The sequence below is a fragment of the Erinaceus europaeus genome, chromosome 17 (genome assembly GCF_950295315.1).
Source record: "Erinaceus europaeus chromosome 17, mEriEur2.1, whole genome shotgun sequence".
In the NCBI taxonomy this organism is placed as follows: domain Eukaryota; kingdom Metazoa; phylum Chordata; class Mammalia; order Eulipotyphla; family Erinaceidae; genus Erinaceus; species Erinaceus europaeus.
In genome coordinates this window covers 38864708-38886592 of record NC_080178.1, presented here as the reverse complement: position 1 = coordinate 38886592, position 21885 = coordinate 38864708, and the positions used below count along the sequence as shown (strand labels likewise).

Here is a 21885-nt window from a genome sequence, read left to right as displayed (position 1 = left end):
TAATGTACCACAAAAAAAGTCAGTAACAGCCATTCTCATCTCTGATGCTATAGATAAAAGATAGGCAAGGAAATTACATAATAATCAGAGGAACAATCAACAGAGAAGATTTAACAATAACATACATGCACCCAATGAGGGCCCATCTAAATACATTAAAGACTAACAGAAAGGGAAACTCAAAGAAAGATCTGAGTTTGGAGTAGGGCACCAAAGTAAAAATCTCTGGGTGATGGATGAGGGTGTATGCTCAGCATCACTGGGGAGTAGGGGGTGGGGTGGGGGGAGGGGGAGGGAAGGGTGGGACACAGACCTTTGGTGGTGGGAATGGTGTTTATGTACACTCCTATTAACTTGTAGTCATAAAAATCACTATTTAATTAATATGTGAGGGGAAAATAGATTAACTGCCTCAAACTTTTCAATGCACAGACTATAGCCTTAGTCTTTGAAATGCTGACTCTCCAAAAAGCTTAGACTAGGGAGAACAGAAACAATTGGGGGCATTACTCTATAAAACACAGCTATATACAAATAATGTCAAAAGACATAAATTATGGTAATGTTGTGTATGATACAGTAAATCCTAACAATAAGATTTTCAAAGTTAACCCAATTGCCAAGTAATTTGATTATAGCAATAATTATCTATTACCTTCTTAAAGCCTAAAACAGCAGGAAACTCCTGCTTCCTCTATAGAGCCGATATTCCCCAACGGTCCTGGAACCCCTAGGGTGGGGCTCACCTTCCTGCATGCATCCTCAATTCATAGTAAATGATACTGCATCTGCTGATCCCAACCCAATCAATGCAAGGAGTACTACCTTGGCATGCTTCACTTCAGACTGTGTGCAGAAACATTAGGCATGAAATGTCAACCCTAAAGCCTCATTACTGAGGTGAGACTTTTCTTTCATAGGAATCTCTAACTCCATTTCAGGTCATTCACTTCCTAACAAAATCCCAAAATGTAGATATAGACCAGGTCCCATGAGGTAGGGCATATGTTCACACGTATCCATAAATTAGGGCAAAATATATACTTGAAAGAAAAAGTGCACAGAAGTCTGCAGTGAGTCAATATATGCAGTAAGCAAGTAGAAAGATCTAAAAAGACACCAGAAAGTTCCTAATGAAATCCTTTCTACTTAGACTTAGATAATCTCCTCACCAACTTGCTATTACACTCCCCTCAGTCACACCAAAGCTAACCTTATCAAAGTAAGGACTACAAAAGTTGTATAATGGCAAGAGACTGGCATACATTAATTACGACTCTTTAGTCTCTATCAGGCCACCCCATCAACTGGGACCCTAGTCAGGGAGTCCTGAGATACCCAAATAGACATAATGGGACTAGTCCTCGAATAAATCCCTCTCTCCATTTTTACTAGTCATCTGTATTAGGAACACAACAATAGAACCCTTTGTGGGCCCCCATAGGACCTTGCCCTCAACATGGATCAACAGTGGTAGAGAATGTTCCATCCTCCAAAGGGAGGCTGGACCTCATATTCTATGTTCCACTAAAATAGGCCTAGTAACTAAAATAGACCTAGTAACTATTTATACACCTTTCCCAAACTGGGGAGCTACTATCTTTCCTGATCCAGCTTTCTGGTCCTTTTTCTAGCCATGAAATCGTCTCCCCAGACAATAACTTGGGCCCACCTGCATATCAGATGTCAGGCTCAGGAAAAACAAAAAACAAAAACAAACAAACAAAAAAACTCAAGTATAGACATGGCCCTTTGGAATATAACTAAAATAGGCCTAGTAACTATCTACAAAATGGAGACCCCCAACTCTTTATCTGAACTATTCCAGCCTTTAGGTTCATGATTAGTCAACAATTTGTTTGGCTGTATATGTTAAATCTTCTTTCAGCCACCAGGTTCCAGATGCTAACATGATGCCAACCAGATTTCCGTGGACAGACAATGCTACCATGTGTCCTGGAGCCCAGCTTACTGAGAGCCCCGCCCCACTAGCAAAAAAGAGAGACAGGCTGGGACTATGGATTCACCTGTCAATGCCCATGTTCAACGGGGAAGCAATTACAGAGGTCAGAACATCCACTTTCTGCACCCCATAATGTCCCTTGGTCTATACTCCCTGAGGGATTAAGAATAGGAAAGCTATTAGGGGAGGGGATGGAATATGGAGTTCTGGTGGTGGAAGCAGTGTGGAGTTGTACCCCTCTTATCCTATCTTTTCTGTCAGTGCTTCCTTTTTATAAATAAAAATTAAAAAAAATACATTAAACAACTACTAAAAGAACCAAAAAATACATCAATAGTAATATAAAAACAGTGTGAGACTTCAAAAAACCCACTCTCATACACAGAAAGATCAGCTAAGCAGAGAATCCACAAAGAAACAAGAGAATTAATCGAAGAGATGGATAGAATAGACTACCTGGGCATTTTCAGAGTTCTTTACCCCAAGAAAAGGAAATTCTTTTCCAATCCACACAGCATATCCTTAAGGATAGACCACATGTTAGACCACAAAGAGAGTATCAACAAATGAAAGAACAATGAAATCATCCTAACCTTCTCTGATACCACAGTGGAGTAAAGCTTAACACTCAACAAATAGCAGAAAATTATTAAAGTCACAAAACTTGGAAACTCAATAACATATTGTTTAATAACTGCTGGGTCAAAGAGGCACTCCAGCAAGAAATTCAAATGTTCCTAGAAACAAATGAAAATGAACACACAAGCTATCAAAATATCTGGGACACAGCTAAAGCAGTACTGACAGGGAAACTCATAGCCAAAGAAGCACACATTAGAGAACAAGAAAAAGGTAAAATAAATGTCCTAACTACACTCCTTAAGGCCTTAGAAGAGCAAAAAGGAACTCTAAAGCAACCAGAAGGACTGAAATCATAAAATTAGAGCAGAAATTAAAAAAAAATCAAACATAAGAGAAATATACACAAGACCAATGAAGCCAAATGTTCATCCTCCGAAAGGAGGCTGGACAACATGCTGTATGCTACACCTGAGAAAGATGGGTCCTGATATTGGGGCAGCTTGGAACATTCCTACTCATGATCACAGAATGTGAGCTCGGATCTACAGAGATGCAGAGGTCAAATAGGCTCCTAAGCTGAATATGGGTCCCAGATCACATCAAATCGATGGAGTGTACAGTCAACAATACCTTTTCAATATTTGAAAGCTACTCATTTCCCTGATCCAGCTTTCTGGTCCTTTTTCTAGGCATGACATCATCTCCCCAGACAATAACTTGGATCCACGTGCATATCAGATTTCAGGCTCAGGGGAAACATAAAAAAACTAGTATAGCCACAGGCCCATTGGAATATAACTAAAATATGCCTACTAACTATGTACAAAATGGAGACTTCCCTAACTCTTCATCTGCACTACTCCAGCCTTTAGGTTCATGATTAGTTAGCAAGTTGTTTGGCTTTATATGTTAACTCTCTTTACAGCCACCAGGTTCCAGATGCTAGCATGATGCCAGCTACACTTCCCTGGACAGACAACCCCACTAATGTGTCCTGGAGCTCTTCTTCTAGCGTTTGCCCTTCTTCCGTAGCCAGTCAACAGCATCAGGTTGAGCCTGATATAAAGTTTTGAGACCACCTTTGAATCTGGAGAGGTGGCAGTCGTTGACTATGATTCCCCAGAACACTGCCCCACTAGGGAAAGAATGCCTATGTTCAGTGGGGAAGCAATTACAGAAGCCAGACCTTCCACCTTGCATCTACAGTGACCTTGGGTCCATACTCCCAGAGGGTTAAAGAATAGGAATGCTATCAAGGGAGGGAATGGCATATGGAGATCAGGTGGTGGGAATTGTGTGGAGTTGTACCCCTCTTATCAAATGGTTTTGTCAGAGTTTCCTTTTTATAAATAAAATAAATAAATAAATAAATAGACAATAGGCAGGTCTTAAAAAAAAGAATCTTCCCCAAAACATAAGTCCAGGGCCAGATGGCTTTATAAATGATTTCTACAAAACCTTTAGAAACAGTTAATACCTATACTTTTTAAAACTCTCCCAAAAGATTGAAGAAACTGGAATATTCTCTTCTACCTTCTATGAGGTCAACATCACTCTGATACCAAAAGTAGACAGGGTCACAACATAAAAGGAAAACTACTCACCAATGTCTCTGATGAACACAGATCCCAAAATATTGATTAAGATCCTAGCCAACCAGATACAGTAGTATATAAAAAAAGAGTGTTCATTATGACCAAGTGTTCATTATGACCAAAAACCACATGATTATCTCAATAGATGCAGAGAAAGCCTTTGACAAAATCCAACACCCATTCATGCTCAAGACACTACAAAAAATGGGAATAGATGGAGAATTCTTCAAGATAATTCAGTCCATATACAGCAAACCTACAGCCAACATCATAGTCAATGGACTGAAGCGGAAAGCACTCCCACTTAGCTTGGGGACTAGACAGGGCTGTCCATATCACCATTACTTTTCAACATTGTATTGGAATTTCTCACCATAGCAATCAGGCAAGAGAAAGGAATCAAAAGAATACAAGTTGGAAGGGAAGGATTCAAACTCTTACTATTTGGAGATGATATGATAGTATAAATAGAAAAACATAAAGAATCCAGCAGAAAGCTACTAGAAGTTATTATGCAGTATAGCAAGGTATCATTCTATAAAAACAATGTGCAAAAGTCAGTAGCATTTCTTTATGCAAACACTCAGTCTGAAGAAGAGGATATCCAGAAATTACTCCCATTACCTGTCACAGCAAAATCATTAAAATATCTAGGAATAATCCTGTCCAAAGAAGTGAAAGACTTGTATACTGAAAACTATCAGTCACAATTCAAGGAAATAGAAAATGATACCAAGAAATGGAAAGACACCTTATGGACTGGAAGAATTAATATCATCAAAATGAATTTTCACCTTAGAGCCATTTACAAATTTAATGTGATACCCATCAAAGTTCTACCAAACTTCTTTAAGAGAATAGAACAAAAATTACAGTCATTTATCTAGAACGGGAAAACACACAGAATCGTAAAAACAGTCTTGAGGAAAGGAAAGAAATAGAGGCATCACACTTCCAAATCTCAAACTATATTATAAGGCTATCATCATCAAAACACCTGGTACTGGAACAAAAATAGGCACCCAGACCAGTGGAACAGAACTGAAAGCCTATAACTAAAGCCCCACAGCTATGGACATCTAATCTTTGATAGGGGGGCCCAAAATATTAAATGAAGGAAGGATGCTCTCTTCAATAAATGGTGCTGGGAAAACTGAGTTGAAACATGCAGTAGAATGAAACTGAACCACCTTATCTCACCAGAAACAAAAGTGAACTCCAAATGCATCAAGAACCTTGATGTTAGACCAGAAATTATCAAATATTTAGAGGAAAACATTGGTGAAACACTTTCCCACCTAAACCTCAAGGACAACTTTGATGATACAAACCCAATTGCAAGGAATATTATAGCAGAAACAACCCAATGGGACTACATCAAATTTAAAAGCTTCTACACATCCAAAGAAACCATCATTCAAACAAAGTGGCCCCTCTCAGAATGGGAGAAGATCTTCAGATGCCATGCATCAGATAAAGTATACATAGAGCTCAGCAAACTTAGCAACAAAAAAGCAAATGACCCCATCCAAAAATGGGCAGAGGATATGAACAGAATAATCATTACAGACGATACCCAAAAGGCTAATAAACACATGGAAAATTTCCCCAGGTGGCTAATTTTCAGAGAAATGCTAATAAAGACAACATTGAGATACCACCTCACCCATGTGAGAATGGCATACATCAAAATTGACATCAGCAACAAATGCTGGAGAGGTTGTGGGGGCAAAGGAACCTTGTTGCATTGCTGGTGGGAATGTACATTGGTCCAATCTCTGTGAAGAGCAGTCTGGAAAACCCTCACAATGCTGGAGATGGACTTTCCAGATGACCCAGTAATAACTCTCCTAAGGATATAGCCTAAAGACGCCATAACACCCAACCAAAAAGATACGTGTACAGCTATGTTTAAAGAAGCACAATTCATAATAGCTAAAACCTGGAAGCAAACCAGGTGCCCAACAACAGACAGATGAATGGCTGAGTAAACTGTGGTATATTTACACAATGGAATACTACTAGTTAATTATGAACAATGAATCCACCTTCTCTGACCCATCTTGGACAGAGCTAGAAGGAATTATGTTAAGTGAGATAAGCCAGAAAGACAAAGATGTTTATAGGCTCATCTTACTAATTAACATAAGTTGAGAAAAAGAACAGAAAGGGAAACTCAAAGCAGGGTTTGACTGAGTTTGGAGTAGGGCATCAAAGTAAAAATCTCTTGTGTTGATGGTGAGGGTGGATGTTCAGCTTCACTAGGGGGAGGGGGGAGAATGGGATGGGACACAGTCTTTTGATGGTGTTTATGTACACTCCTATTAACTTGTAGTCATAAAAATCACTATTTAATTAATATTTGAGGGGAAAAATTGATTGACTGCCTCAAACTTTTCAATGCACAGACCATAGCCTAAGTTTTTGAAATGTTGACTCTCCAAAAAGCTTACACTAGGGAGAACGGAAACAATTGGTGGCATTACTCTATAAGACACAGCTATATACAAATAATGTCAAAAGACACAAATTATGGTGATGTTGTGTGTGATATAGCAAATCCTAACAATAAGATTTTCAAGGTTAACCTAATTTGTTGTTAGGGCTGGCTTCACGGGCGGGTAACAGATGACCAGGGACTCATGGTTGAGCTGTACGCAGTATCTCTTTATTCATGCAGGACACAGCGCAATCTATACCAAGCTAAGCTAAACTAAAAACTACAAACAATCTTGTCCTTATAAATATACTAGCCCAGTAGGGTGGGAACAGGATGTGACGCAGAGAGGGTGGAGAGAAAAGTGACTGGTGAAAATCAGGGTATGACAAGGAGAGGGGGTGGAGCAGGCAAGAATTCTACCACTGAACCACCAATGCCCTGGAGGGAGGGTGGTGCTTGTTAACAGAGGTTATGTAAATAGAATACAGTGTTATGTAAATAGAATGCAGGGGGGATTAAACCAAATGAAACAGAAAGGATTTTTAAAAGCAGAATTAGAAGCATATCAACACTAATTGTCAATTAATTTGATTACAGCATTAACTATTACCTTCTTAAAGCCTAAGACAGCAGGAATCTCCTGTTTCTTCTATAGAACCTATATCTCCCCTAGTCCTGGAACTTCTAGGGTGGGGCTCACTTTCCTGCAAGATTCTCTTAATTCATACCAAATGATATTGCATCTGCAGATCCCAAGCCAATCAAAACAATGAATACCACCTCAGCATGCTTCACTTCAGACTGTGTCCAGAGATGTCAGGTGTGGATATCAACTCTTCAGACTCATTACTGGGGTGAGACCTTTCCTTTCATAGGATTCTCTAATTGCATATCTTAACTCTTTTTTCAGCCACCAGGTTCCAGATGATACCATGATGCTCACTGGACTACCCTGGAGAGACAACCCCACCAATGTGTCGTGGAGCCTTCCTTCCCCAGAGCCCTGCCCCACTAAGAAAAAAGAGAGACAGGCTGGGAGTATGGATCAACCTGTCAACACCCATGTTCAGGAGGAAAGCAATTACAGAATCCAGAACCTCCACCTTCTGCATCCCATAATGACCCTGGGTCTATACTCCCAGAGGATTAAAGAGTAGGAAAACTATCAGGGGAGGGGAGGGGATACAGAGTTCTGGTGGCAGGAATCATGTGGAATTGTATACCTCTTATCTTTTATTTTATCTTATTTTATTTTATCTTATATTTTATTTTATCTTGTCATTGTTTCCATTTTATAAATGAAAATTTTAAAAAATAAATGAATCTTCCAGTGGAGGGAATGGGATGTGGAACTCTGGTTGTGGGAATTCTATGGAAGTGTACCCCTCTTATGTTATAATCTTGTCAATTATTTAATCAATTAAAAATCAGAAACACACACACACACACACATATTCCTATACCATGATATGAATTAAACCAAAGTTGGATATCTATTTAACAAGAGCCAACTTCTCAGGAAAAAAAAAGAAGCTAACATGATGACACTGGTAGGGTAGAGGAGGAGACAGAATAATGGTTCTGCAAATAAGACTTTCATTCTGAGGCTCTAACACCCCAGGTTCAATCACTAACACTACCAAAAGCTAGAACTGAGCAGTGCTCTGGTGTCATTTCTCTCTCTCACTAAAACAAATACAGTTTTTTAAAAGAAAATAAAGGGAGCTAGGTGGTGGTGCACCCAGTTGAGCACACACACTTTCATGTGCAAAGGCCTGGATTTGAATCCCAGCTTCCCACATGCAGGGAGGGAGGTTCAGGAGAGGTGAGACATGACTGCAGGTGTCCATCTTTCTCTCTGCTTCTTTATCTTCTCCGCCTCTGGTGACTAAAGGAAGAGTGGAGTGAGATGTGGGGGAGGAACAGGAGCAGAAGAAGAAAGAAAGGAAGGAAGGAAGGAAGGAAGGAAGGAAGGAAGGAAGGAAGGAAGGAAGGAAAGAAGGAAGGAAGGAAGGAAGGGCTGATAAACATGTTTTAAGGTACCCTATACACCTTACTTGGAGCCCAATTAAAACTGGTGAGTTTTAATTCAGGGTGGTGAAGGCTTCTGCATGCTATTATGTATACAATGGCACTAATACGGTAAATTGTAGGAAGAAACACACCATGCACATCCAGCACTAAGCAGTGCAGCACAAGGCCCCTCCTGAGTGTGTGTGTGTGTGTGTGTGTTTGTGTGTGTGTGTATGTGTGTTCTTGCCCCCACTGGCAAGAACAGTGCAGCAGGACCAGACCATGGTCATCCCAAGTGTTCCTTCCACAAGTCCTAACACAGAAGTCCTTTCCAAATGTCCCCCTGTCCCACCTCCCAGAGTGTGTTAAACTCTTCATTTGATATGCTGCCCATGGGTGACCTTTCATTCCTTCTACCTCATCCCATCACCCACCCTCCCTACCCCCCTAAAAAAAAAGAAAAGAAAAGAAAATGGGTTCCACTGCTTCCTTTCCCTATCTGCTTGGCTTTTTTTTTTGGGGGGGGGGTTGGCCAGAGATGCAAACAGTGACCTCCTTTGATATAACTTGGGAGAAGAGAAAAGCCTTCTGATCATTCAGTGTCTCATGATACGTTTCAGAGAAGGAGTCAGAGGAAAGTCAGAGGAACAGCAGAGTCACGGGTTGTTCAGAAACTGACTGGTCTCTAGGCTTGTCTAGGAGAGTAAGGAAAGCCAGAAAGGGGGGAGGGGAGGAGGAGGAGAAGAAGAAGGAGGGAAAGAAGAGGAGGAAGGAAGAGAAGGTAAAATAAAGAGGAGGATGGAGGAGGAGGACAGGGTGAAGGAGTAGGGGTAAAGGGAGTGGGAAAGAAGAGGATAGCTGGTGAAATAGCTCACAGGAACAGCATGATGCTTTGCCTTGTGCACAGCCTGAGTTCAAGCCTGGCCTCACCTCATTGGAGGAAGATTAGGTGCTGTAGTCTCTTTTTCTCTCTTTCTCTTCCTGCCTATCTCTATCTAAAAAAAGAGTTTATATTTTAGGTATATAGACAAAGTTAATTTTTAATACTATGCATACAAAAGTTTTAGTGGGCTTCAGAAATCACAAAGGAAAAGAAAGAGGAAACTAGAAAAAAAAAAGGCTTATCTCTAGAAAGAAAAGAAGCTTTTATATTGAGGTCACTGGGCCACTTGGGAATCTGGTATTTGGGGCATTCCAGCAATAGGCCACATCCAGACAAGAGCATTCAGTATTGGCACCCAATATAACCACCCCGCCTTGTCAGCTGACACTCCCTCCTGACCTCTACTGTTTGGGGGGGAAAAGTGCCCTGAGATACAATGGAATGTCTACATAAGGCAAAATAAAGACCAGAAAGCTGTTGCTATCAAGGATAATTGGATCAAAAGAGAAAAAAGTACTGAGTTGAAAAACCACATTGGAGTGAGAGCACTCACTCAGTATACATCCATTGTAGGCTCTAAGCTGCAAATCTACAAGTTTTTGCCCTTGAGGCATCCAAAACTGAATGTCATAATGTAGGGCCAGGTGGTGATGCACCTGGTTGAGTGTATATGTTACTATGTGCAAGGACCTAGGTTCAAGTCTCCAGTCCCCACCTGCAAGCATAAGCTTCATGAATGGCAAAACAATGTTGCAGGCACCTCTCCTTCTCTTTGTTACCATCTCCTTCTTTTTTCTTGTTCTGTATCTCCCTCTTTCTCTCATCTGTTTCCAAAAAGGAGAAGAAGGAGAATAATAATAATAATAGTAAGAAGAAGAAGAAGGAGAAAAGGAGGAGGATGAGGAGGAAGGAGAAGGGGAAGGAGAAGAAGGAAAAGAAAGAATGAGGGAAAAGATGCCTGCTGGGAAAGGACTGGTGTAGCCATGCTGGCACCAAGTCCCAGCCATAATCCTTATGGTCAAAAATGGGGAGGGGGCAGGTATATGGACTGAAAATGACCCAGTCATCTTAGTCCTTAAACACACATTCTTTGGCCATGCACAGGTTGTTCTTGACTGGGCTCCCAACTCTTAAGGGTCATCACATGACAAAGCAAAACAATTGGACCCCAGAACTTAAGATGGCAGCTACAGCAGCAACTGCAATAACCTCCCTCAGAAGGCACTGAGGGATGAGGGGATCCTTTACTATCAGGGCAGCTGCACACAAAGATCCTCCCCCAGGATCCAGAGAAGTCCAAGAAGCAGTCCTCTCCTGGGTCCATTGAGGCTGCAGACTCCCTATAAAACATTCCCTGCAAAACCTTTCTACTGGTAGGCCTGCTAGTCCCAGGCTATCACCATGAATTTAACACTTGACCTTGGTACCAGCATCAGAAGTGGCCCCTGTGTTACTGGCTCAACCAAAACTCTGTACACAGCTTAGTCTGTCTTTTACTCTACGTTCCATGGAGGCTCTGATGGGCATAGATAAGCAGTGATTCTCCCTTTAGAAGGGAGCAAACACAGGAGGGCATGAGTTGGGCTCTCTATCAGATGACTGTGATCTGTGATCTCAGGTCAACTGTTTACCCATTCGGAGCCTCAGAAACCTTCCCTAGATGCCTCCACATACAGTATGGGCTCTGGCAACACCCCTGCCCCCAGCCTGTTGACAGCTCTCTCTCCTCCTCTCCTTGCTCCCTGCCCTGGTTCAAACAATGGCATTAACACAAACACCCAGAGCAGCTCCTTCAGCCTGTTGGGAGACCTGCCCTCTCTCCTGAGGGTCTCCAACATCCCATCAACACTTCTATGTTGTTAAAAATTCGGAGGCTCTTGCCAGCCGGGCTAGCTTCACGGGCGGGTAACAGAGACGACCAGAGACATACGGCTGGGCAGGGAAGCTGTATTTCTTTATTCAGGAACGATTCATAAACTAAGACAAACTAATCACCAAACAGAACTCTGCTGTCTCTTTGCGGCGGCGCAAGCACTCTCTCTTACTCTGGAACTCAGGAACCCTCTCTCGGGGTTCCTAGGGGCGGGGCCAAACGGGCCCACGAAACTAACTGGACTGATCCAATTCTCTTGGCGGGGGAGAACTAGAGCAACCCAATGTAAAGCATACAACATTTCTATGTTAGGAATGACCTGACTCACCGCCCTCCCCAAATCACCACCACTGCTCCAAGTCAGGCCACCTTGTCTCTGGATCATTCCTGAACAAGGCTTTTAGCATATCTTTTCCCCAATCTACCTTAGAGTAAGTATCAATATTTTCACAGGCTTGGAGACAGCTGGCATCACAACACAGTACAAGATGAGTATAGATCTTAACACAGTGACATCTATTTACAAGATGTGTCCCATACTCTGTTCACTCCTGCAGCACTGCTCACAAAAGAATCATAAGAGGTAATCTCAGTGGCCATCAGCAGATGAGAGGAGGAAGAAATCTTTCTTAGATATGACAAAGGGTCTCTTTTGCCTCATCTGGAATGGAGTTCAAAGATTTCATGTTAAGTCAAATAAGCAAAAAAGAAAAAGATTAACATGGAATAATCTCATTCATAGGCAGAACTTAAGAAACAAGGACAGATAGAAAGGGAAAATACAAGATAAAACTTGAACTGGGTCTGGGGTACTACACTATAGCAAAGGGCTTAGGGGACAGAGAGGTGGACGATGCAGAGGGAGCTTTACCTTCCTGGTGCATAGTGGTGGGAAAGGATCTAAGATGGGGCTGAGAGTTTCTTGCAAACATCTATCATAGAGATGAGAATTTGTACACATTTTCAACAGCTCTTCTGTAAATCAGTAACCCCCCCCAATAAAATGATAACAGAAAAGAGACAGTAAGGTATGCACACATGTGCACACAGTCATTCAGCTTTAACAAGGACAGGAAGTGTGCCTTCTGTCATAACAAGGGTAAGGGCTCCAAAACCCCATGCAAAGTGTCCCAATCAGACAGGTGCCCTTTGACACCCCTTACATAAGGAATCCCAACAAGCTGAACCAGAAATTGAAGGTAGAGCAGTGTTGATGGTATAGAACAACCAGGTGGTTTCTTGCCTTCTGAGTCCTCGTGTTATCGAGGGGTAGATTCCCTGGATACCTCTCCCCCAAGTCTGCTCATTGAAACCCCATGCAACCTCTAGCTGGTTTTACAATGTCATAAGTCTGAGCCTCTTCCCTGGTCCTGACAGTGGAAACCAATGACCACTCCTTTCCTAATACCTCAGAGTGTCCTTACTCCAGGTGTCCACCCTTCTCATGGTCTTCCCTGATCCCTGAAAAACCTGGAAAGGAGGCTGGTCAGAAGTGAGTTATAATTCCACCTCCATCTCTCCACATTTTCCATCCCATAAGAGCTCGATGAACCCCAGTAAAAATAAACCCAAGTCAAGCTTCCTTCTTTCTTGAGAATAAAAGCCTCCTGGACTACTTATGAGTTAGTACTACCTGTTAATGCACTCACTCTGCCTTCACCTCTTACTCCCAGGAAGCCAGAAACAAGCCTGCATGGACAAAAACATGAGCCATTTATTCATGTATTTATTTATTTAATACAGAGAGAAGTTGAGAGGAAAGGGAAAGATTGAAAAGGAGAGAGAGAGACACTACTTCACCATTTATGCAGCCTCCCCTCCCACACATGCAGGTGGGAACCTGAACCTGGGTCCTTGTGCATGGTCACTTGTGTACTCAACCAGGAGCAACCCCACCCAGCCTCACATTAATTTAATTTTTATGATAATCCTTGTAGCAGCTGCAGCAAGCATGAGACTGGAAGGCTAGGTATGCATAACAATTCTCATCTTAAGAGGTCATCCATTAGAATCAGTTTATTAGATTCCAGATGATATAAATAAGAAGCAAAAATAAATAAAGATTTTTATATATGAGTCTGTAAGCAGGGAAGGGAGGAACCCAAACAATTACTGTGATGGTTGAAAGTAGTATGGCTTTTCAGTGGCTCAAGATGATTTTGGGAGCTGTTGGGAGGGATCCATAAATCAAGTTCACAGTCAGCTGACACCCCAGTGAATGTAAAGATCCCATCTAACCCCAGGCAATAGTGCTTAAACTCCTCCTTCTCCCCTCCTCTCTCTACTTTGACAGGCCCAGAGGCAGCAGCATGGCTATGAATCACTCCTTTTCTAAGTCACAGGGGCTTTTTTCCCCCTGGAATTCACCATTGGGAATCTTGTTTTTGAAAATGGGAAGCTGAGAGTCAGACAGTGACTCACCTGGTTGAGTATACATGCTACCTTAATGTGTAAGAACCTAGGTTCAAGCCCCTGGTCTCCACCTGTGGGGGGGTGGGTAGCTTCACCAGTGGTGTGTCTCTCCTTTTCTTTGCTTCTCTCCTGTATTGCACTCTTCTGGGTGAATCACCACTCATCCCCTCATTTGTAAGCTTTTAGTATTATGAGTGTGTGTTATACAAGGGCCTCACATACGTACATTGCTTGAGAACAACAAAAGGGTCGTCAGGAGATTCATGAGGACCTGGGTTCAAGCTCCAGGAGAGCATAAAGGGGAAAGCTTTATGACTGGTACAGGTGTGTTTTGGTGTTTTGTGTGTCTCTTCTATTTTGTGTGTCTTTCTCTGTATTCCTTAAAAAAAAAAAAAAGGCCATCAGGAAGGGTAGAGTCATACAGACACTGAGCCCTAGCAATAAATAACCCTGGTGAAGTTCTTAAACTTTAGCTTTTGATTTTTTAAGTGGGAGTCAGGTGTGATGGTTGACACAAAAATTGTTGACATATAGGTACAATTTCTCATATCCCTGTGACAGCAAAACACTCTCAGCTCCAATTCTATTCCTTTCCCATCATCATGCACTGGGATCCCAAAGCCCTCTCCACTCCCACCCCGCCCTCCTCTCCAGAGCCCTCTGCTTTGAGTATACCACATCTAGTCCAAATTTCACCCTGTTTTCCCTTTCTATCTGTCCTTGTTTCCTAAGTTCTGACTATGAGTTAGATCAGCTGGTATACATCCCACTCATTTTGGCTTCTCTCACCTAACATGATACTTTCAAGCTCCATCCAAGATAAGGTGAAGGAAATTACCTCGTCAGTTTAACAAGTACATAATATTTCATTGTGTATAAGTATCACAAAGTCAACAGCAGGCTCTGAGTCCCCAGGTTCAATCCCTGTAGCACCACCATTATCAGTGCTCTTATCTGTCCTTTTCCCCCTCATTAAAATAAATAAAATGCACATATATATATATATTATGAATGAGGAAAGTTATACCTGGACAAGTGCTGAAAGCAAAATGTTGGATTGGGAGAAAGAACTGTGACAGTTAAAGCTAGAGTTCTTTGGGGTAGCAAAATTGTTCCTTTAGGTAATGTGCTTTGTCATGTGTGCAATTTAGAAGACAGAGAGAAAATGAAAGGGAACACATCACCAAAGTTTCCTTCAATGCAAAGGGCTGGGTTTGATGGGCAGCGCACCATCTGAGTGAGCTACTTCACTGTGTGCTTTTTGCCAGAATCACTGCGGTATTAAACTAGTGACTGGCCTGACCCCCAGCTACTCCTCAGTGACTATACCACCTCATTGCCACACCCCAGCCAGGGAGATACTCTGGTTAATATTTTTTTCTACCGCTTCTTATATCCCTTGCAGAGCATTAGTTGGAGCAGGGATTAATGAATTACTTCAGGTTTGTCTTCAAACACTGTACTTGTCCCACCAGACAATCGGATCCCCTGAGAGGTAAGATTAATCCACCTCATGTCATTCCTAAATCCTTCTACTTATCAAATTAATGACAGCTCACAACCTCAAGAGTTCAAACTACTTAAAAAAAAAACTGTTATGCAGGATTGTAGCGATAACTTGGCATGAGAGCAGGGATTCTGAAAGCCCATGTCCTGCCACCAGAGTTCAGAGGTGCTCTGGTCTCAGTTTTCTCCCTCTTCCTCAAGAAATTAACATGTTTTCCCAATGCTTAAGTAGAGGGCCAGCAGGAAAGCTCACTGGCTAGTAGACTGCTTTGCCATGCATGTGACCCAAGTTTGAGCCCAACCCCAACCACACTGGAACAAGGGTTTGAGCTCAGCACATTGGAGGAAGCAATATAAACAAACAGTGTGTCAACCAGGTGAGTTCTCTCACTGGCTTCTTTTTAATAATATCAGTGGAGAAATTATTATATATCCAAGTTTGGGGAAGAGTAGGAAATGGGAATCACACTTTTCCCCAAAGATAAATGTAAAGAGAAAAGAAAGAAAGGTAGGAAGGAAGGAAGAAAGAAAGGAAAGAAAGAAGGTATGAAGTGAGAAAGAAAGGAAAAAAGAAAGAAAGAAAGAAAGAAAGAAAGGAAGAAAGAAAGAGGGAGGGGAAGAAGGAATGGAAACTTGGAGCTGAAGATGAAGTCTTTGGAAACAGATGTGAGTGCCTGTGATTTCCTTCTGCAGTATAATGATTTATATCATTCCTCCTCCCTTACTGGAAATGAGATGCAGAGGGCAGGAAGACTAGCCAGCACTTCCCAGCACTTTCAGACAGGACCAGGCCAGACACCCCAAGGCCTCCCTCAGGAAAGCAGGGTGCCACCACCAGGTACAGGGGAGCAGGTCTTAGCTGGCAATTCCACTGTTGAGCAGTGTGGTCTCAGGAGAAACGTTTTCACTTTCTCTGCCTCTGTCACAATAGAGACAAATATACACACTGAAATACTACTCAGCTGTTGAGAATAATGAAGAAGAGAGAAAGATAGACATCTGCAGATCTGCTTCACCAATCATGAAGTGTCCCCACTATAGGTGGGGGTTGGGGGCTTGAACCTGTGTCCTTGTGCTTGATACTATGTCTGCTTAATCGGGTGTGCCTCCACCCAGCCCTCTTTTAATGTATTTTAAAATTGAAAGAAAGAAGGGGGGAGGACAGTTTCTGAACCCAGGGCTGGCCCACCCTGCTTTCATTTGGAGTAACTAGGATTCACTATGTTGATTTCTTTAAAAATATGTTTTTAATTTTGTATCGATCACCTATCTATCTATCTATCTATCTATCTATCTATCTATCTATCTATCATCTATCTATCTAATCTATGACAGAGATAGAACCATAGCACTCTGGCAAATACAACACAAGAGATCACACTCAAGACTTAATGCTTGATAGTTCAGTGCTTCACCCACTGTGCCCCCTCACAGGCCAGTCACCCTGTTGACCTCAAGGCCTGTTTCATAAGCTCTGAGAGGGACTCTGTGGACTCTTTCAGGATCAAACTGACTTGACTCAGTGGCTATGAGAGATTTCTTATGAAATCCCTTTGTCAGAACACGCCCTAATCAGTGCTGAATAAAGTGGTCATCAAAAATACTGACGGAGGCTAGTCAGTGGTGCACCAAGTAGAATGCACACATTACCATGTGAGGGGCCCCAGGCTCAAGCCCTTGGTCCCCACCTGTAAGGGGAAAATTCACAAGTGGTGGAGCCCTGCTGCAGGTCTCCTTCTCTCTCTCTCTTTCTGACCCTCTCTTCCTCTCTATCTTTCTCTTTCTCTACCAAAAAGGAAAAAAATAAAATTAAGTAAAATAAAATAAAACTAACCAGCAACCATACCCCCACTAGAGCAAGTGCGACTGATGTTTCTCAGAGCATGGGATATCCCTGATCCCCCAGCCATACCCCTAATACTTGAAGGCTCAGCTCCCCAGTCTTACTTCCCTATACATGCCAGACTCAAGCACAAAGTGGGTCTCTCTGGACAAACTGAATGTGAGTTCAGGGCATATTTGGGTGGGCATAGTTAGCTAGGGGTGGCTGTCGAGGCTGTCCCAGGAGCCTCCTCCTCACAAGCCACCTCTGAAGCTTGAGGCATGTCAGTGCTGGGCATCTGTCCCCATATGGATAACAGCACCAATTGGTTAGACCCTGAATCAGCACACAGTAACTGTGACAAGACTGGGGATGACCAGAGTGACCTCCAGGGAAAAGCTGTCCCCTCACTGAGATGTCACCTACCACCTGCACAACAGACTTTCCAAGGCTCCTTAGACTTTTTTTTTTTTTGCAACCAGGATTATTGCTGGGACTCAGTGCCTGCAGGACTCTATGGCTCCCAGTGGCCACATATTTCTTCTTTCTACTTTTGTTAGAAATACACACACACACACACACACACACACACACACACACACAGAGAGAGAGAGAGAGTTTTGCAGCACTGTCCCACCATTCATGAAGCTCCTCCCCCTGCGCATGAGGAGTGGTCTGTTGAACCTGGGTCTTCACACAAACGGACATGTGTGCTTTACTGGGTGCACCACAGCCCGGCCCTTGGGTGTCTTATTTATACACCTCATGTGTAAATAAGACACACTTCAGCTTCCCTGGCAGCCTACAGCTACATGCACAGCTCAAGTGGCATTTCTAGGTTTGAAAGTGGGGCTCCTCATGAGAAAGTGTTGTAATATTAGTAAAGCTGGAAAAACAAGAGTGCTGGGTTCCAGGAGGCAGAATATCTGGGTGCTATAGCAATCGTTGCTTGTTAGGATGTAATTGATAGGTTCACAGCCCGCTCTTCTTGCTTTACATGTGTAAACGAATACATTTAAAATATTTATTTATTTATTGGATAGAGACAGAGAAACTGAGATAGAAAAGGCAGACAGGGAAAGAGAAGGAGAGACTATTGCAACACAGCTTCACCACTCCTATAGCTTCCCTTCTACAGATGGGGACCAGGGTTTGAACCCCAGTCCTTGCACATGATAACATGTGTACTTAACCAGATGTGCTACCACTGGACCCTACATGCCATCTTTTAACCCCTTTCCTTCTTCTTTCTTATTTGATAGAGACAGAGGGAAATTGAGAGGGAAGGAGAAGATAGAGAGAAAGAGAGATACCTGTAGCACTTCTTCACCACTTGTGAAGCGTTTTCCCAGCAGGTGGGGACAGGGGCTTGAACCTCAGTCCTTGAGCACTGTGCACATGTGTGCTCTACCAGGTGCAGCACCACCCATCCCATGTCACCTAACCCTTACAGCAATGGGAGACCTCCCTTCCCCTTAGAGATATCTTGGTGGTGAATCCTTTGACTGGGAACAGCCTGCTGTGTCTTTGCAGATCAGTAACTTAAGACAAGTAGGTTAGTGAGATAGGGCTGGGACCAGGAGGTGGCACACTCAGCTGAACTCACAAGTTACCATGCACAAGGGTAGGTCACTGGCCTGATTACTCGGGACACACAGGTGAAGCTGGGACTCCAGTGAAAGCCTCCACTCTCATTACACCTGCCATTACCATAGGCTTTTTATCCTGGTTAGCAGAGGGTGTGGAAAAAGCACAAACACAAGCCAACCCACAGGCTTGAGGCCACATCTTCAGTGGCATATGAACCAACAGCCCAAACCCAAGCTATAGGCCCTTTCCAAATTGTCAGCAAATTCTAGAGACTTCTTTAGGTCCATGAATTGCAGTGGCCACTGTTTATGAAAGAACCAGACTAGGTCGCTCTGAGTTGGAGAGATGGTTTGGAGAGCCAACTCATTGGGGTTCCCAGCCCTGGAAATGCCTGTGCAAACATTTCCAAACAGTTTTACATCTGCAGCCCAGTGCACCTGCTTTCTGGAATAGAAGTAGGAAGTCTGGATCTTGCAACTTATACAGGTTCTTAGGGCCCCAGGTCAGGAAAGTCAGAGTCAGAAGGGAATGGGCAGAAGAGGGCCAGGTAGGATCCCAGAAGTATTTAGGACTTCTGAGCAGCAGTCCCCTCACTGTGTAGCAGGGACACTGTTGAGTGCAGGGGACCTATCCCCGCCACCAGATCACAGGGTACCAAGCAGTCCAAATCACAAACATCCCAAGACAGCTCTCTCAGGATGTCTGCACCCTCATGTCAGCCTCACTCCTGATGCAAATGTTCAAAAGTCAGCTCAGATCTTCAGCCTTCTGAAAGGTTCCTCACTCTCAAGGTGAACTCTAGGGGCAGGGGCAATAAATTTTGGAGCAGAGACTGGGGTGACAGCATAATAAATATGTAAAGGACTCACGTGCCTGAGACTCCAAGCTCCCGGGCTCAATCCCCAGCACTATCATAAGCAAAGCTGAGCAGTGCTCTGGCCTCTCTTTCTGCATCACTGTCATTAATACAAAATAAGCAATAAATAAATAAATAAATAAAAATCTTATAGAACTGGGGAGACAGTGTAATGGTTCTGAAAATATACTTCCATGCTTGAGGTTCTAGGCTCTTAGGTTCAATCCCCAGCACCATCATAAAACAGAACTAAGTACTACTCTAGGCAAAGAAGGGGGAGGAAGAGGAAGAGGAGGAGGAGGAGAGAAGTGCCTCTAGCCAGTCAGTGTCTCTGGCTCTCTTGTCTCTCTGTCTCTGTCTTACACACACACACACACACACACACACACACACACACACACACACACACACACACACCATGGATTCCTTCCAGCCCAGAACCCTCTCTAAACTCCACAGATGGCTAAAGGCCTTTGGAATAATAGAGTGCAGGGCTCTGGAATATGTGCTCCCTGCTAGGTTCTTCGGGGGGTCTTCCCATGGGGCTTAAAGGCTCAGGGGGCTGGGGAGGTGTCCTTAGGGCTTGTACACTCCTGGAGGCAGTCGGTAAAGTAGGCAGCCCCCGTCTGGCCCTTAGGGGAGAGCCCAGAGTGGCCTTCCACGCAGGGAGTCTCTGGAAGCTTCCAGAAAGAGGAGTGGGCTCCTTTCTCCGGGTTTCCTCCCGGCCCCGCCCGGCTCACCCGCGATGTCCCAGAGCTGCAGGCGCACCACAGTGTTGGCGTCCCAGCGCAGCACCTTGAGCGCGAAGTCCACGCCTATGGTGGCACGGTAGTGCGCCGAGAAGCGCTGCTGCACGTAGCGCTTGATGATGCTGGTCTTGCCCACTCCCAGGTCGCCCACCACCAGCAGCTTGTACAGGTGCTCCCGCGGCGGGGCCTGCATGCCGGCGGGGCCAGGAGATGACGAAGGACACGGCCAGGCTCCCGACCCGGCCCAACGCGGCTAGGGACTCGGCTAGGCGGGAAGTTGTGGGGAGGCCGGGCCACTCTTCCCCGCGCCCTGGGACTCCTCCCTCCCAGCGCCCCCGGACCGCCCAGACTGGCCTGGCCATCCCTGCCCCCTCCCCCTATCCCTGCAGTTCAGCGCACCGGGCCAGGGGAGCGTGGGGACTGCTACCAAGGTGAGCTGGGGGGCCAGGCCTCCCGCGCAGGAAAAAGGGGGCTTGGCTTTCCAGGTTTTGCAGGAACTGAGCTGTGATGAGAAGTTCATGAACTTGGGACTTAGAGATGGTGGTCGCGCCCACTGCCAGTGCTATGGCAGGGATTCCACCTCAACACTCCAAGCGAAAGGGCAGAGAGTTACCTAGGCTCCCAGCCACCCCTCCCACACCCTAGAAGTTTGGGGCAGCTTCAGCTGAAAAGAGTTCAAACCAAGAGTTCAGTTTACTTACAGCAGTATTAGTGATCAGTGACCAGTGATCCAGCACTTTTTGACATGCTTGTTTGCATACTTATGCTACTTGGTCATCCTGGCTGTTCTTTCCATTTTACAAATGGAGAAGCAAGAGCTGGAAATTTAAATCACATATCCAGCCTCAAATTGCCATGAGAATGGAGGGAGCCAAGTGGAAGTCTTAGTCCTGTTGGACACATGATAAACAGTTCCTTTTTTGGGAGTATTCATTTTTAAAGAACACACACACACACACACACACACACACACACACACACACACCCTTACATGCTTGAGATCTCACAGAAACAGAAAAAGGCCCAGAAGATGGTACAGTGGACTCTCCAGCTTGAGGTCCCAAGGTCACTATGCTGGCATCACATATGCCACAGTGCTGCTCTAAGTCTCTCTCTCTCCCTCTCTCCGTCTCTCTCTCTTGTCAACCTGAACAAGCAAAAAATACGAAAACATTAAATGTCCTATGGAACATTTGAGAAAATTTGTGATAAACCATCAATAACTATCAGGCATTTTTAGAAGGAAGGGAGATAATATAGGCTTTTGCAAAAGGCCTTTGGGCCTGAAGCTGTGAGCTTCCAGGTTCAATCCCCAGCACCACTATAAAACAAACTTGATTAGTTATCTGGTAAAAAAAGTTATATATATATACATATATGTATATATGTATATATGAAGGAAGAACAGGGGTAGGGGCAATAATCAGAATTATGTTCCATTTCTCTCTTATAGGAACTTTTAATCATTGACACACAGAAGTCCAACCAAACAGGGAAAAGAAACCTAAATGAATCTAGAAACAAACAAAAAAGGACTACCAGTCACATTTACCTGAGTTTCAGAGACAAGAAAAATGGAAATTAATATATACAATATTCTT

At 43.6% G+C, this 21885-nt stretch overlaps 1 protein-coding gene across 1 annotated transcript in view; it reads right to left on the bottom strand.

Annotated features, from left to right (window-relative positions):
* RAB38 (RAB38, member RAS oncogene family) overlaps positions 1-20577 on the bottom strand; it is a 65219-nt gene extending 44642 nt beyond the window's left edge. Inside the window, exon 1 of the mRNA XM_007535136.3 lies at positions 20276-20577. Within this exon, the coding sequence (XP_007535198.1) occupies positions 20276-20477 (202 nt within the window). The 5' untranslated portion in view covers positions 20478-20577. The remainder of the gene's footprint in view (positions 1-20275) is intronic.
* Between the last annotated feature and the right edge of the window lie 1308 nt (positions 20578-21885).